The following is an 18,738-nucleotide window of genomic DNA, read 5'->3' as shown; positions in this document are numbered from 1 at the left end:
TCCAGGTTATGTAATCGAATTTGTAAGTGTTAAAAAATGATTTATAACAAAAGCAATTTCTGCGTAAAAGCTTGAAAAATAAAATTCATTTAATTGACGTACCCAACGTACTATCAAAGCATTTCAGAGAAATCCGATTTTTTACTGTGTTGCGTAACATATTAAAATGTATACCGCAGTATATAATTGTTAAATTATCTTTAACGTTTATAAAATACCAGAATATATTTTACACAATACTAACACAATAATAAAAAGAATAACTTATAAAGAGTAACAATATAAAATAAAGTAGATCGATGCACGATAATATTTTCCTAAATTACTTGTCATAGATTCTTTACAATGACATTGTCATTTGTCATATTAATATCAACAATTCAATAATGTAAGATAAAATTAATAATAATTTGTAAACATTACAGAAAGTTTATTTAAGTTGAGAAACAGAAAAAATTATTAAATAACGAAATTTAAAAATTTCATATCATTGATAACAGTTCAATTTTTTAATACTTAGAAAATAATTATTTTTATATTATATAATTCTACATATATTTATTTAAACAAAATTGATTTTTATTCCGCGAGCAGTACTTTTTAATTTCATCCATTTAATATCTTTCCATATTATTAATTTAATCCATATTTCAATTTTATACATTTCATCCTATAAATAATTATTTTATAAATAATTTTTTAAAAAATTATTAATAATTTCAGTTACAAAACAAAACATAAAAAATCTATTATTAAATTAATTTTTTGTATAACAAATGCGCATGTATCGTGCAGATCCTAATTATCAGAAAACTTTTTTTTTTAACATACGTAATTGCATTAACATCCTGCGGATTTTTCTATTTATTAATAGTTTTGTAAGTCAATCGTCCTACAATTGCTCTTCGTTTAAGATTGCGCCCCTTAAATTCAAGACTGGGAAAGACAAAATTTAAAAGACCGGTCAATCGCATATCGAGCTGAAATACATACGGTTGAATGCCATTACACGCTCTCGCGAGTGAACCAGAATTCGAGGTATGCTAATAATCCATGGAAACTCCATTACACTTGCGCTTTTATGTCCGTGCCGTTCTCGGCCGTGTATCGGCATTTCTCGAATTTCGCGTTATCGACAATTGTACGCGCAATATCCAAAAGCCTATCATGCATAATGGCGATTGCATCGCGTGTATATAATGAAATACCAATATCGTACAGAGCATGGAATTTCGCGAGAACGAGAATGTCAGACATCTGACGCCAGCTCGATCCAATCTTGTTGTTGCAAAATCAGCTTATGTCGCACCCTCGTCACACTCGCGCAAGTTGATCCAGGCGATTTTCAATCAGGGTCATTTTCCGAGATTTGAAGATATTTGTATTTTATTTAAATTAGAGGACCGATCCGCATTCATAAAAATATATCTCCCTTCCCCGCCCTCCTCGATCTGTTTTAAAATTATTGCAAATCCGATACAATATAGATCTCTAATGGATGTCCTGAAGACATCCATAGAACTCTGGAAGTCTTCAGAACGTCCTATGATGTAAGGGATTATTTCAAATAAGACAAAGTTCGAGAATTTGTCTTACAATTAAATTAAAGAGGAACATTAATATCAATTCTCATCCCTTTCTTAGCTGATAGTATTGGAAAATTCATAATATATATTATGTATGATGGATCCTGTGGGTAATTATATTAAATCTCTTTAGAATAATCCAGTATTTTAAGATCTAAAAATGAGATCTACAAAAGAAAATAATTTTATTATTGTAATCTACGATTAAGTGCGAGTTTCTCAAAGAAACCGATAAATTTTGAATTTTAATAAATACGTTTTATCTGAATGCACTTAACGTACATTCAGATAAATTTAATATAGTTTTTAGAAATTTTCAACTATCGTAAACAACAATTTTATGTTATATGACGCATTCTCAGGAATTACATACCTCGAAATATTCGCATGAGATATCGAAAAATATCTCGCCTACAAGAATCTTAAAATCTCTTCTGTCTTTTTTTCAACAGGAGAAAATTTCTAAATCCTATCGAGCGTTCATTAGTTTGATAAATCAGCTGGAAGGGTTTCTCCGGCCTCCGCGGTTTAATTTGCACGATGCCGACGTGGCCGCGGGCGCGAATCGTCCGCTGCGCCGACCGGGTACGGTATACCTATGCGTTACCTGAGAGCACGCGTGCTGAGTCGGATGCTGCGTGTACGCGGCGTTCGCGGCCGCGCACACGCCGGTACCAGGAACCTTGAGCTGCTCCTTGTAATCGGGCTGGTACGGCAGCAGCATGCGTATCTTGCCCCAGCGATTGAAGAACAGGGCTATCGCTCCCGCCCAGACTATCAGCACTAACACTACTATGCCCACCTCGACGCCGCGGATCTGCGAACCAAGAAATTGCGCCCTCTCGATTATCAGCTCGCGGCTCAGGACGCAAAGACAGCTAAGATTGCTTCAATTTGCGGCAATTATAGCGACGACGATTCTCTCATCGAGAGACTCGCCGAGAGACTCGTTAAGGATGAGGGAAGGATTTATTTAGGATTCATTTATTACGCTCGTCATGTTTATAGTTGATGCGTACTCTGCATGACAAAATAAGTAGGATAACTGTGCTTTTGTACTTAAATAAGCTGTAACGAAAACTAACACAAATAAAAAAGAAAAAGAATTTTTTAATGAGTTTACCAATGTATATGATAGAGATAATGTTATTTATTATTTTTTAATTATTAAAGCATAGTAAACATTACGTCATAATTTAGAGATGTGAATTCAGTAATACGCAAGATTTTAAGTTCGTGCCTTGTATTGGAGCTGAGAGCGTTGTATTATAAATGTTTATTGGAATTATAAGTAATTAAAATAATGATTGCAATATTAACTTAAACAATTAGTTACATCCATTATCTGTTTTAGTAACTATATGTTAAAATAAGTTAAATGCGGGTAAGCACATAAATTGAAGCACATTAATGAGTCAAATGCAGGTGGATATATAAAGGCATATATTGAGGCATATTAATAGGACTAACAAGACTCCTTGGAGAGGAGTTATACTAATAGGGACAAAATATTTTTTTCATTTTTATCAAAAACATTATAAAACATTAACATTTTTTAGATTAAATTATAATATATTATAAGAAAAAAATAGTAAAAAACCGATATTAATTTCAAGCAGACAAAATTAAAGCTACAATATTTAATAATTAATTCAGTAATGAACAAGTTAGCTTAAAGTTAAAAACACACTAATAGAGAGCGTTACTAGTTAATACTTCACTAACGAAATGCGAAAATTATGCTTTATATGGGCGTAACATAGATTAAAAATTTAGTGAACATAGATTAATCATTATTTATATTTATTAATGTATAAAGTCTCCTTTAGAGGAAAATAACTTCGTTATTTACGTCGCAAAAGTTACATATTTTATAAGTTATTGTATTATTTTACGTCTTATTTCTAAACATCATTTGTAAATTTTTCGCCTAAAGTAGCCATATATTCCATTCCTATATATGATATATACGGCAAAAATGTAATAATCTTAAAAAGTTTTTTTTTTAATATAAAGAATAAATATTTCGTGTCTCTAATTTTTTTATAGTAATAAACAATATAAAGTTTTTATTGATATAACATATTTATCTTAAATACAGAAAACAATATTTAATAATGGCATATTTAATGTAGTTATCCTTCGATTTCTTCAAAAATTTATGAATATATACTAGATTGTAAAAAATGTTTTGAATTATCCTCCAAAAAGAGATGATCACCGTTATTTTTAAATAAATTCGTATGTAAAAACCGTTTTTTAAAGATTTTTAAAGGTTTAAAACTTTCTATAACAACTCACTTGAAAAATTATTGTGATTTTTTTTGAAAAGTTTTTAATTTGTACGCGTGACTAAACTGTCCATTGAAGGCATTAATCACAGTATTAATCCCACAGATATTAACCCTAATCGGTAAAGTATTAAAAAAAGATTCATTACTTGCGCACAGAGATTACACTTTCTATTGTTTTGATTAAATTTTGACAAAGTTTCACAACTAGATTACAATTCCCTCGTTTCCTGCTTTGCTTTCGTCTTTCCGCGAGATCTTATATCTTATATCCATATTATAAATTTTTTGCTTTCATTTATGAACGACTACTTCAAACCTCTTTTGTGGAAAGACATACTCGGATAATAGGTTGATGTAAATGTCCAGTTCACATGTCCAGTGCATTGTGTGCTCAGAGAATAAAATATAAAAATAAAAATTTCTCTAAACTGGCGCGGAATTTATGCGAAAGTTTTTATTATTGACAATGGCATCCTATAAGAAATGACAGACATTCTTCCAACCAATATCTTTTTGATACAAATAGAAGCATCCGCGATTCGCGTATCGAATTTTATTCTCTTGAAAGTTTTTGTTCACGAAGATTTTCTTTTTCAGAAGATATTTGTATAGATCGTTATAGATATAGGAATCCGCGGAAATCACTAAGAAAAGCTCAAAGTTGACGAACGTCAATAAAAAGGAATTTTTCAATCTTCTTGATATGCTTTAGAAGAGAGAAATTTATCAAGATATATGTTGACTCAATACTGAAAGCTTTTCAAAGCAAGAAAATATTTTATTTAAAGTTTTTAGAGTAATAAGTTTTCTATATTATTATAATTAATATGCCTACATACACATACATTATATAACTTATTTTATTTATTAAATTACCTTTACTTTTTTAATGATTCATCATTTCAAAACAATTACTACCTCCACATTTTTATCGACAAAAGTTTTAAGAAATTCTAAAAGAATCTTGATATATGTATATATATATAAAATTTAATGCAGAAACGGCGGTTCATGTTGAATCTACTATTGAATGGTTTTATTTGTCTTCTTACTAATTAGGTACTGAAAGAAATAAGTCTTGAATCAACGGACAGAAATGCAGAGTAGAAGAATCGTCAAATTCTCGCACTGCTTTAAAATAACAGAAAAACGTCGATGTTGGAGAACTCGAAAAAAGCGAAATACCGAAAGAGAAGCCAACTGCCCTCAGCTACATTTTTCTTCCGTTTCTCTAATTCTACATTTCTCGTGCATGCGGATGTCCTGACTATGGCATGATAAATTGATTTCTCTTTCATCAGAGCAAGCTTTCATTTCATTCGTTTTCATGTAATATTTAAGGACATTTCTTCGTCTGACGTGCCGTAACATTTACTCGAACAAAGTGAGATTCTTCCAATTGTCCGCTATTATAAACAAAATAAGCAAACTGCGCACGTTTATTTAAAGAGCAAACGTTACGGGAACGATTTCCGACGCGAGATAATAATAATCTTAGACGCGAAATTATGCACGTTTCTGAGAAAAGCAACTTACTTGTATATACGGTTGAGGCTGTTGCGAGGATGGTGGAGGTGGAGGAAGAGGACCACCGGTTACCGCTGCATCTTGCTGCGGGGACGTGCGTGGTGGCTCTGAAAACAACATGATCTCGTTTACATGATATGCCAAATCGCATCATGTAAATTACCGCTGTGGGATTTTGCTTGGTACTTTGCGCGTCGGTGTCAGCGTTGGAAAAATTAATACTGATAAGCTTATTTTGCAAGTTAATTTCTGTATGCTGCATATGATTGAAGAGACAGCTATTAAAGGAGCTTAGACGAGCAAAAGAAAGATTAAATTAAAATTTCGAAAAGTTAATTTCTCTTAGAGTTTACTTTTTATCATTTTAATATTCCGACGTTCTAAAAATAAAATTGTAAGCTCTAATGGATTAATTGAAATCCGCTGCTACATATTTTTATTTTACAAAAAAAAATGAATACGATATCACATTTTTCAATATTTTATAAGACTGCAAGCCGTACTGTTAAGTTAAAACAAATTTTATAAATCAATCCATAAGTTAAATTAAAATTAAGTATTTTTAATTACTTTATTGTTTTTTTTATTTTTATTAAATCGTTGAAAAAATAATTATAGAAAGTTTGATTCGTCTTTATATTTTTAATCAAAATATTCAGAACCTCTTTAAATATTTAACTTACTAAAATATATCTCTCAATTGAAGGTATGATTAAAATATATTTTCGCAAATTATTAAAAAATATTCGTTCATTTATAAATAATAAGTATCAGAAAAAATTAGAAAAAATAAAAAGTACGTATCCCCAGGAAGATTGCAGAAATATAGTGTATTATAAAAATACCGTAAAATGCGATACGGCTTGCTGCTCTTTGTGCGGAGATTAAGGATTCTTCTAAATAAGAAATGAGGGGTGACTATGGAGTAAGCGTCATGATAAATTCTAATAATAACTACACAAAATATTAGAAAACTATTTCCCTTTGTCGAACGCACCTGTCACATGTGACCGTGATGCCGGAGACAGGTAAAGCTTAGGAAGGCAAAGCTTACCGAGTGTACGGAAGACGATTGGTCGGCTTCGAAACTTCTTTCCGGCTCTCACGGCGGTTACAACCAGTTGATATTGCGTGTCAGCCCGAAGGCCGCTCAAGGTGACTGCTTCACTATTTCCCGCGACCACCGCCACCACCCTGTAACTAACCACCTTGCCGTTATGATTCTGTGTTTATGATCATTTTATGTACTATGATCATTTTCGCGCTCTCTTTCAAAGTTTCCACAGAAATATTCTAAGCATAAACCGTTATCTGGGAGATTTCCCTAATTCTGATTGTAATTATCGTAAAATAATAATTTCCGTGCTAAGATAAATTTTTATAAAAATACATAAATTAATATAAATTATTACAACGTAGTATTTTTTAAATATGTTTTTATGATATATTTGACAAAGTATACTTTTTTTATAAAATAAAAAATTAGTTTAGAAAATCTTTAATTAACTGGTAGATATTATTTCTATGAAGATATACAATACAATAAAATTATATTAATAATAAAATGTATACATTATAATTATATTATTAAAGTAATGCCAACTATTTTCTGCTAGTATCTCGATTTTATATATGAAAATAATGCGATTTATAATACATTTTCAGCAATACTATTATATTATGATAAACATATTTTTAAACATGAGTGTACATATTTGCTAATAATAAATAACTGTCAGTACCAATTGGCACATTAACAGTTTGAAGAATATATTCTATGATTATAGTCGTAATATAATCTCTTATTAGCGATCATCTAATATGCCACCAGTGATTACACATAATCATTCTTATATATACATTTAATCATTCTTGTTTCGTTTTTACATTATTTAAGAATAGCATATATTTTTGGGCATTTATACTTCTTAAATAGGCTTTATTATCATACAATAGACGAATTTAATCGATTTACTATCTAATTAATAGATGTATGAAAATCAATTAGCTTTGCTAACGTAATTGATGATTCTCTACATAGAGTATCACAATACATCATTATAATGCGAGATCATGGCGATAATAAAAGAACCTATATCACGTTAATAAAATGGATTATGGTGAAATGAATAGACAAAGAGCGGACAATGAAGGAGAGAAATTAAACGAGATTTATTCCATTCATTTCACATTTATAACAGCCACATCAATAGGGAGCACAAAGATAAAGACATTTTTGCTTAAAAACATTTAAGTATTAAGCAACCAAATTATGATAATACATTAATTTTTAACAAAGCGATTTATAGTGGCAAAGGAAGTATAAACTTCTTTTTCATTGAATTACTTCTTATAATATTCTGAATATGTATCGCGTAAAAAGATTCATTTTAAACAATATATAAAAAGTACATTTTTAATTTATTCTATTCTTTATAATTTAAATTAATTATAATACGTTAGTTTATGAATATATTCTTCAGTTTAGATCCATGAATTTTTCTAAATAAATTATTTTAGATGATTGATTGAATTATCCTGCTATATTAATTCTTGTAATAATTCATTATATTTTATCAATATATTTTAATGATCAATATATTTATATATTATAACATACATCAAAAATAAGACAAGTGAAAATATCGATGCGCATCATTATTCGGTAGAGCGATTATCGTAATTCGAGCAGATGGAATTACGATAACCATCGAATTTCGAGATACATTGCCATTGTATAAATCAATGATTTGCGAGAAACATAATGGCAAATCTTGATAGAATATTTGCAATATAATAACTTTATAATCCGCGATGAAAACAAAATATTATAACATTAAATACAAAAAATTATTCCAGATCTTTTATTATTGATCTCTTGAAGCTATAAAAAATTATCAGCTTTAACAAATTAATGCGAATAAATAAATGTCAAAATAGTCTATGAGTTCATTTAAAAATGACCACATTTTAATATGCAATAATATATTAAATCCTAATGGAATATTAAGCTGGCTATGTTGTGGAGCTCAATTCTAATCGAACTTGTGAATTTTACTTACGCAGTTTATCTCTCGTGAATTTCAATACTACTTCAAGAATTCAGAATACAATCTGTGAAAGATGGAGAAGTGCTCCTCTTTCAACAAAGTCATTTTCTTGTAGATTGTATCGAAGGTTATCAAAGTGCAATTTCGATTTATTGTTACTGTGCAGTGGTTCAACAGATTCACTCACACATAGAAAATTCGTTTCAAGTGACGATAATTAAATTGATGATATTAAACGGATCGTTAACAGTCACAAAAGATCGAGAGAATATCAGAATAATCTGTGAAATGCTGTCATCCGAAAGTTCTTTGTTAGCTTATTATTAGATAAAATTATTATTATTAAAATTGCTCACGTAAATATTGTAGCATATTTCTGTGTTGTATATTTTAGATAAAAATAAAATAGTTCGTCAAAAGCAATTCGTTTGTGAGAAATACGATATGATTTTAGTAATCGAATGAAGTTAATAAAAATTTCGATATACATGCTGCGTTCAAATTATATTTATCATTTATATTTATCTATGTTATGAAGGATAATAAACTATTTTTAAAATATTAATTACATATCATAATTATCATCGTTGTAGTATAATAATAGTAATTGTTATTCGTATTATTTGTTAAAAATATTATTATTAAAAATATATTATTTGTTAAAAATAATAATAATGTTATTATTTTTAACATACTGCACATTTTCTAATGTAATTTTGACGATAACAATATCAAGTTAAAATCCAAGTTAAGGCCAAGCTATATCCTATAATAACGTTATTCTTTAAATTATAAACTATTGCGTACGTATGACCGAATATACGTAATATTAAGTATTATTTCGGAAATGGAAAATGTACTGTGTATATATATATGTATGTATGTGTATATCATTTATCGTCTGTGCAAAATACATTTCATGTATTAAGTATGTGTATATAGATACAAATCGTCAGAAATAATGTAAAAGTTGTGTTCTTCTAAAGCGAACGGAATATAGAATAAGAACGGTTCAGTTAAACCACAAAGTTGGAACCGCAAATCAGTTACAGCGCACGTTTTCTGGCAAGCAAAATTTTTCAATTGACCTATTTAATATACCTAATCCTTCTCATGCCTTTTTGTCGTTATGTAAAGGCATAATCTCATTGTTTAAGTGCGCGCATGTTGAACTTTACATAAGACCCCGTAACACTTGGACCATCTTATCATATCACAGATCGATGTTATGCATTTGCGCAGTATACAAAAGCACTCCTGCCGCTGAACACATTTAGGTAAACGAATGCTGCAACAGGCCGTTTGACCTTCCCATGTTCGCGTTTCAATAAATCAGCACGCGAGACGTATGTCATCAAGACAAAAAGAATCAATTTTTTTATCCCTAATAAAAATGCCTATGAAATTATTTCTAGATTATAATCGATAAAATTTTAGAAGCGCTTGCAAATTAATTAATTTCACAAGAGAAATATATATAATTACAAATTTATTTTACACAATAATATTACAATTTTCAGTAATCACGCGCGCTTCAAGATTGAAAAAAATAATAAAATTTTTTTTATAAATATTAAATAAATTTTAATTTGATAGAAAATTTTATTCAAGCACTGTCTTTTTATTTTAATATATTTAACGTTGAGTATTATAAAATTTCAATAAATAACAACAGATTTTATTGACGTTTTTATATGAAAAAATATGTTTTTTTCGTATATAAAAAAAAAGGATTTTTAAATATTTGAACTTTAATGTAATTTCCGGTAAGCGTGAATCGCAATCAATCACGCAATAAATTACGTTACAATAATAGGAATATCGATTCATGAATTTGATGTTCTCTTTTGTCCATGGTTTGCGTATGTTAAATTCTATATATTTTTCGTTCCATTATGTTTTATCATTATTTTAATGGTACATTACTATCTGTAAATCTCACAAATCCGATCACTTACCATTGCTTCCACATTTACATAAAACATATCTATTTATATCAATAATATATTAACATTTCGAGTTCATCGGTGTTGTGTATATACAATGTACATAACTTATTAGAGACTAATGGTTTGTAAATTTAATATAAGATATTTATATACATATTTGATTTAATATACAAGATAAAAGGAAAATAAAAAATTAATACTCAATGTAAAAAATGTTTATATATATATATATATATATATATATATATATATATATATATATATATATATATATATTGCTAATCAAACTTTACGAATGTTGTTTTCCGAAATTCGTTTCTATGTTTTAAGCTATATATTAGTCATTTTATATCATGTCAGAAAAAGGAAGAGAAATAAACACAAAGATAAAGTGTAAAAATAATGATACTAATAATTATTATAATACTGAAATGGATATTAAAGAAAATTGCTCATATACATATATAAGCTATTACTAATAATTTATGCAAAAGTTTAAATTTGGTGAATAAATTTGGTTCCTCTACTGTGTACTAGTTCGTGTTCTATGTAATAATTCGTACTAATAAATCGGTTAAATTAGTTGCATACGAACTGCTGCCGGATAGAATTCAATTTCTTGGTGAAATAAATAAACCGATAAAGTCTTCTAAAACATTACTTTTATAATGTCAAATAGTTATTTATAGGAATACATTTGCAAAAAGAAAATATATTATTATCTTAAGAATTCATGATCCCAATAAAAATAGCTTAATAATATTTTATGTATGTGTATTATAAAAATAATTTCAGAAGGCACATTTCAATTCTAAAATATAAAAAAAAGATTTTAAAACACTCTGCTCAGTTCATTTGCTGCTAATAGCCCTTGTATATTTTTATGATATTTTTTATTTATTATGTTAATGCTTCTAAGCTTTTTCTTTTATGTGAAGTCTTAATGTTACATTTCTGCTGGAATTTAAAATAAAATTTTGAAAATCACTTTGCTATAATTATAATATTAGTTTTAATAATCCTTCGTTACAAAGCTATATATTTTCAGGTCGATGAAAATTAAAACTTTTTATAAAAATATCAAACAGAGTATCTCATATTTTTTTATATTACTTAGCTTTGCCACTACGACATTAAATATAAATTATAATTAAGAAAGACTAAACACAAGAATTTAAACATCGAATATAGCTCGGTTCAATACGTATTATGAAAATATATATACCTCCGCATTAAATGGGATTATCATTATACTAATGATAAACGAAACATATGACCTTGTTTAATTTTTAACTCGTGAGTATTCGATGACATATTGCCTACTTTAGAAATAATATTATGTCACACAACTAACAAGGCAACGTTTCATAAATAATATTATCAATTTTTATTTTCGCAATCCTCTATTATACTATATTATTTCTATTGTAATATCGTTTTAATTAACAAAATTATAACGTTTAAAGAAGAATAAGAATATTTCATCTTTAAATTTTCATAACGTAAAACTCATTGCAAAAGAAAAATTTTGTTTCATCACAAAATAAAGATTTTATACAATATCATTATCCTTTTCAATATAAATAATTGATACATTACTTATGGAATCTAAAAAATTCATTCGATCGTTATGACAAATTATATTATTAACAAATTAAATAAAATAAATTGAGGTACTTTACTAATCAATAAATATAAAAAATTAATAGAGAGAAAAGAGCCATTTTTCATCATAACAGATTATGATGTTTAATAATATATTCATGTGTGAATATACAAACACGATTATCAGTTTTGTGCGTCGACGGTTTGGCGAATTTGAAATTAGTATGTAATTATAAGTTAAAATAATAATCTCATAATTATATAAATTAATTGAGTGTCGATTTAATAAAAAATTAAATATAAAAATCTCAAATTGACGTTATTTCAAAATAAAATTCATCTTAAAAATTGAAAATTAGTAAGTATGATTATAACAGATCAATTCTATTCAATCTAATTAAAACATTGTACATTTCAAAATAAATTTGTAATATATTTGTAATATATTTGTTATATGTCATTTGTTTAAAATACGACGCATTTGACGAACACTCACGGGTTAAGTAAAAGAAAATTATCTTTTCAAGGAAAAGCGGGATATACCTGTCGTCATAATTCCTGTGCCGCAAAAAGAGGTAAAAATTCTCATTTAATATAAAGTCCTCTTTGAATTGACGCGAATATTGATTCGATAAATCCTCTATCTCATCCAGTTTAAAATGCCTATAAATCTATTTCTAAATCTTCTACCCTATTGTGATTCATCTGCAGTCTACACGTTTCAGTGCATCTATCGATCTGATAAAAGTAAACACATTCGGACTGCAAATGTGTTCCTATAATTGCGACTCTAATTTTCTTAAGTACGTTTCAAAAATCCCACATGTGATTCACACACGCACATTAAACGCTTTGTAAACTTATTTCGTGATAAAAGACAAATCCGTGCAGCCGATCCTGAAATCTTTTTTCATAATTTTATTAATTAATCCATATCTTCACTTCAATTGATTCATATCTTTACCTATATAAACGGATTTAATTCAACAATAGGAATTTTATTTAAAAATGTTATTAAAAAGAATTGCATACTGAAAAAAAAGTTTAGTTACATTAATTGTAATTGAAAATGGACAAATCAGAATTTTCTGGTTTAATTTATTATAACTTTATTTGAGATAAACAAAATTCTGATTGATATGATCAGAACTTTCTAATTTGTTCATTTCAAAATCAGAAATTTTTCTCAGTGCGTTTTCTGTATAACACATTTCTCTAATATTAAATTTTAAAGCTGTATCTTTAAATCTTTGTTTATCCAAGTAACAAGGTAACGTTATATGTCAAAATGTCGTCGAAGTGATGACAAATAATGTCAGCTTGTTACTAGTTATCTGCATCAATTTAAAATTGGATAATAGTCAATTTAAGTCGCGCAAAAATAAAAATAATGTTATACATTAAATCTTCAGATCAAAAAGAAGAAAATTTTAAAGGTGCAGATAAAGATAGATCCAAGTATGAAAATGACTAGGAAAGAAATAACAACTTGATCACTAACATTTACAGAACGATATACATACGTATAATCTTTCATCGATTCTTGTCGAGCCTGTACATAAAGTTTAAATTCAGATTGATAAGCGTGTGCCAGTTAAATAATTTCGTTTCTGAACATGAATACGTGGTTATATTCAGAGAACATTTAGATGTTCTTAGCGATTAAAGGAAATTAGCGATGGCGTATAATATGCGTGCTGTTGTATTAAACGAGACCAAGCACGAGACCAGGCACACGCGTGTCACGCACAACCCGACCTGCTTACTATTCACTCGACCCTTTTTCAACAGTAGCGTCGATATATCTGGCACAAATTGTAACATTTCGTTGCCGTTGTTAAACTTTTTATACATATACACTATCCCAGATTCGATAAACCTAAATGTCTGCAATGCGGCATTTTGTCGCGATTCGCGAACATCAAAGTATGTCAGCAATTTAGCTGCATCGGTGTGCAAGAAAAAGAAAAGTTCAAAAAAGAGACGTAGATTTTCGAACGAAAAATGATGTTATTCTTTGATTATCAACAGGACAAATGTTGAATATGATGATTTAATTCCATATGGATTATCGATTTTTATTTCTAAGGATAAATAAATTTTTCTTACTGTGCGAACGACAAAATTCGCGCACTCGTTGTTGAACGACGTAGAAAGAATGATGTGCGAGATACGAGAACTTCGATTAAGTTTATGAAAGACTACTAAAAACTTTGAAGCTAAAAAAGATATTTGTGATATTATCTGATAGTAGTTTCTGAGAATAATTTCTTCGTTTTCGAAAAACTATAGTTATAAGAATATCTAGGCATTATGACGAATGCAATCAGGCATATGATACGTTGAGAAATTTCCATTTCTCTCGAAAGGAATACCCGATATCCGATAGAACACGAGACTGGTGTTTTCATTTGGATGCTATTTGCGAAATAAAAATCTGAACCTTTCCGCGCGCGACTCAGAATATCGGAATCATTGGAACGCACCTGGCGTCGGTTGGCTTGTACGTGACGTCGTATTTCTCGACCTGCTCGACCTGGCTGGTGCTCCAAGACACGCGCACAGACGTCGGGTTCAGGAACATCACCGTTATGTTTTCCGGGACGCCGGGAATGCCTGTCACCGAGCCTGCGAACAATCAATCACAGGGTTAGGTAAGTTAATGTTTTTTTTTAACTGAATAAAGTTAAAGTTAATGGCTTTACAAAATTAATAAAGTTAAGTTAAAAGTTGAAGAAATAAAAAATTAATTTAACGTAAGTTAAGTCAATTGAATTAACTTAAGTTAAAAAAAAGTTAATTTCGAAAAAAATTATTTTTTAGATCAAAATATCCTAATTTAAAAAAAAATGAAATTAAATAATTACAATATAGATTACTATGTAAATTAAATTTTTAATTTGTTTTTTCACATGTGATATAATTTAATAAGCATAGACTATGGCTGCATTGCTTAAAGCGCATGAGTGTTAATGGCTTCGGCACACCAGCACGATTTGCGACTTGCAGATAGCCAGATAGGTTTTTAGATATTTACTTTTTAATAAGTCATAAGAAATTGACCAATTACAATTGAATACGAGAAGAATATTTGACTGTAATTGGTCAATTTCTTATTAATTAAGGCTTAAAACATCTATTTTATATCCGGACTAAGGCTTATGGCATAAGGCATAACCGCATAAACCAGAGGGTTGTATTATCATCTTAAGAAATTACTTGAGATGGTCTTAAAATATGAACAGATTACAAATATACGCCCTTAGTCTTATTATATCTTATTATTTTTCTAAGATATTTAAAAGAGATAAAAAAATTTTTTAACTTAAAAAATAATTAAAAAGTTAACATTTAAAAGTAACTTAGTTAAGTTAAAATTTAATGCATTTAAAATTAATTAAGTTAAGTTAAAAGTTATTAACTTTTTAACTTTTTTTTTAACTGTTAACGTTTTAACTAGTTACCCAACTCTGACAATCAATATGGAGTACCTGTCGTTATACGGTAATCCGCTTGTCGAGACACTGGTTATACTAAAATTATTGCCGTTTCATTTGACTGTTCGTCGATCAATCAGAAAAATGAAATTCTTCCTTAGAGAAAATTTCATTTAATCATATCTTTTCTTAGCTTCCACTATAAATATCGTTAAAAACTACTTATATTAAAATTTTTTAATTTCTTCTCGAATAAAATTTTCATTGTCTACTTTCGCGGATTTTATTCCAAAAATCCTATTTTTCTCCTTTGTTCTCTTACAAAATATTTTGCGTAACCCTTTCCATTACTTTCGCACTTACCTACGAATCCAGCTCCTTGAAGGATTAGTATTGTGGCCCAAAGGACCATGCCGCCAGGATGGCGGGCCGGAGATGGACCGCGTCTCCTTCCGCACACGTGTCCGTCTCCACTTCTGCTTCTTATTATAGCCGTGCGCCTTTACCGTGCAAAAGCAAGACGTCAGTCTGCGCGCACTAAAAAAAAATATATACAATTACATAAATATGTGTAAAAATTACACAATTTATAGTAGAAATATATTAGGTGTTGGAATTAATTCGTAGCGTTTTTTAATGAAAGAATGTTATTTATTTCACATGAGCATTAAAAAATACATTAATGAAAGTACTTCCCATCACTTGTAAAACGCTACGAATTAATTCCAACACCTAATATAAAATTGTTCGTTTTTACAAAAATTAGTATTTTCACCTTTAATTGTATCACTACATCTTTATAGAAGAGAAATTGCAATAACAATAGCATATTTTATAGTTTCTATATAAATGTACAAATTTTATAAATGTACAAACATTTAACAATTATATGACATAATATATATATAATGCTAAGGTATCATGTATATTTGCATTTTTATGTTTATACATCAATAACGTAGCTTAAGAAATATTGTACGTTGTTTGTTGACAAATTAATAAATTAAATATTTCTATAAAGGTATTTTCCATTGAGTGACACAAGTCATTTTATAAACTCACAAACATATTATTCTATCTTGGCATTCAGACAGTAACAAAGATAGAACGACATTTATGTCGACTTGTGTCACCAAATAGAAACTATTCAAACTTAACACTGCGGTTTGCCGATGGCAGTAACGTCGCATGAATTTCAACATTCCGGACTTTTCAGATTTTCCAATCCGTCAACGTGTCATCGCGTAAGAACATCAGTTTTTATCAACATGTACATCATCTATTATTATTGTATGCAATTGTTACAGATAAAATATAAACGAAATATTAAATAATATGCTTGGTAATTCAAGAATAGTTATATTCATAATTAAATACATAGTACGTATTTACGTTAAAAAATATGCGATCCAGTTCGTATGATACAGCCATAGTTTGTTACTGTCAAATGGTGTAACAATATATGTAATATATGTATACGCGATTCGCAAAGTATTAACTTCAACTATAAATTTATTTTTGCAAATTGTACAATTATTATAAAAAAGATAATTTTATTTATAATAGTTGCGATTTTACTTCACGTGTGTGTAAATATATATCTTTAATAGTGGGTCTCAAAATTATTCACACTATAATTTTATATTACATTGTAATTTTTTACAGTGCATGCAAATAAACTCAAATCTAATTGAGGCTTTACAAAAGAATTTGTTTTTCAGAATCTATAATAAAGATAATAAAATATAAAACATTGTCATCCAAGCGTTGGCTCAAAATTAAATAAAAATTCTCTTTAAGTTATAAATTCTTCAGTTTTCAATGTTCCTTAATTATGTCTTGATTTATATTTCTACTGTAGGTTCTTCTGTTGATAGATGCAAACTTTACAAAAGTAAGAAGAGAATTTCTCAAAAGCACGGTATGAAGTTTATTACCTGTACATGCACCTTTTCGAGCGTTCCGTGTCTTCTATCCGTCTTTGCCGTGCTGCATCCTTCCTCTCGGGCTACGTCATAACAATGATAGCGCGAGATTATCACTGCACAGTGCATTATTCAGCCTTGCATTTCATTTGCCGATGGTATTCCCGATGATCCATTCGCGAGCTCATCCTACATTACAGCTGCAATAATGGACGAACTATTAATGCAGATCGAATAAATTTACATGTCCCTGAAATCATTGTATTACTTTCGGAATTGCTATAACACAACAATTGCTATAATCAGCGGATATTATTGTTTGCCCAGAGCAAAATGATTTTCGAATATTTAAAAAAATCCATTAAAAACACAATTAAATCAATAAAGGCGCGTAATAACATTTCAGTGTTATATTTAATTAATATAATTTAATGAAACATAACTTATAGAGAATGATTTTGTTGAAATATCTAAAAATTTATTTAAATATCATACAGATCTGAAAATAATCTTGTTAAAACAACAAAATATTTCGTAGGAAACTCGAGCATATAATTAGCAATGCTGCAAAAAGTTTTGACATTCTGGCAAACCAGCTCGAGCGTTTACTTATTGTGATAGTCTAACAAAAAATTATTTTTACGTCTAAAAATTTTTAGACATTTCAGCAAAACGTTCTTCTGCTCTTTTTAATTGTGTGTGTTAAATAATTTTATTAAATAATTTCACATAACTATTTCGTCTTGATAAATCATTAAAATATCATCTAAAAGGTCTTTAAAATTTCAACAACTAAGCATCGCAATGCATATACATGTATAATTTCCATAAAAATAATATAAACAATTTATTACTTTAACTAATTGTGTCTGAGAAGACTGCGATCAAGACGACGTCCGTTTTGCGCACTAGCGGGCATCGCACTCACGGTATTCAAATCGAATTGGGGCACGGAGTATACATCCCGCAAAGCCTCGCGTGGCTGATAAGAATCGCGTGGCCGATAAAAGGACCGAGCGCGGATCAGGTGTCCCAGCAATTTGCGCGGCTGTCTTGCACAAGTCGTCGAACACGGCGGTGCCGTGCTGACCTTTCCTTCGGATTGCGTGGCCACGGTATACCGCGGCTGCGGTACCGGGTGCCGTGCCAACGAAAATACAACAGACAAAGCCGCGTCCGGCGGCGCCCTCGGTGAGCCTCGGGCTTACGAACAACAAATGGAGCTTGTGGTTTACATTGGACCGCCTTTATACTCCGCCGGCCTTCTACGAACGTGTTCCGCAACGGCCTAGCGCGCTCTCAGTGGCGTAAAGTCATGGGAGAAGAACTTGTTTAAGTTAGACGTGACTCTCCAACATCCCCCGT

General features: G+C 29.5%; 1 protein-coding gene across 12 annotated transcripts in view; it reads right to left on the bottom strand.

Moving 5' to 3' along the window:
- Nucleotides 1-18,738, bottom strand: part of LOC105153894 (uncharacterized) — a 125,718-nt gene that overhangs the window by 32,934 nt on the left and 74,046 nt on the right. For 8 of the 12 annotated variants that reach the window (XM_087408407.1, XM_087408410.1, XM_087408399.1 and 5 more), the window contains 6 exons: nucleotides 17,386-17,573; nucleotides 15,812-15,985; nucleotides 14,498-14,639; nucleotides 6,405-6,607; nucleotides 5,417-5,514; nucleotides 2,194-2,403 (listed from right to left, as the gene is read on the bottom strand). In XM_087408407.1, the coding sequence (XP_087264533.1) occupies nucleotides 2,194-2,403; nucleotides 5,417-5,514; nucleotides 6,405-6,607; nucleotides 14,498-14,639; nucleotides 15,812-15,860 (702 nt within the window). In that variant the 5' untranslated portion in view covers nucleotides 15,861-15,985; nucleotides 17,386-17,573. Of the gene's footprint in view, nucleotides 1-2,193; nucleotides 2,404-5,416; nucleotides 5,515-6,404; nucleotides 6,608-14,497; nucleotides 14,640-15,811; nucleotides 15,986-17,385; nucleotides 17,574-18,227; nucleotides 18,495-18,738 lie in introns of those variants that run through there. The other 4 variants (XM_087408406.1, XM_087408408.1, XM_087408409.1 and 1 more) reach the window with 4 other exon arrangements.

The sequence above is a fragment of the Acromyrmex echinatior genome, chromosome 8 (assembly GCF_024713525.1).
Source record: "Acromyrmex echinatior isolate Ae372 chromosome 8, ASM2471352v2, whole genome shotgun sequence".
Lineage (NCBI taxonomy): Eukaryota > Metazoa > Arthropoda > Insecta > Hymenoptera > Formicidae > Acromyrmex > Acromyrmex echinatior.
This window is presented reverse-complemented; position numbering and strand designations above follow the sequence as displayed.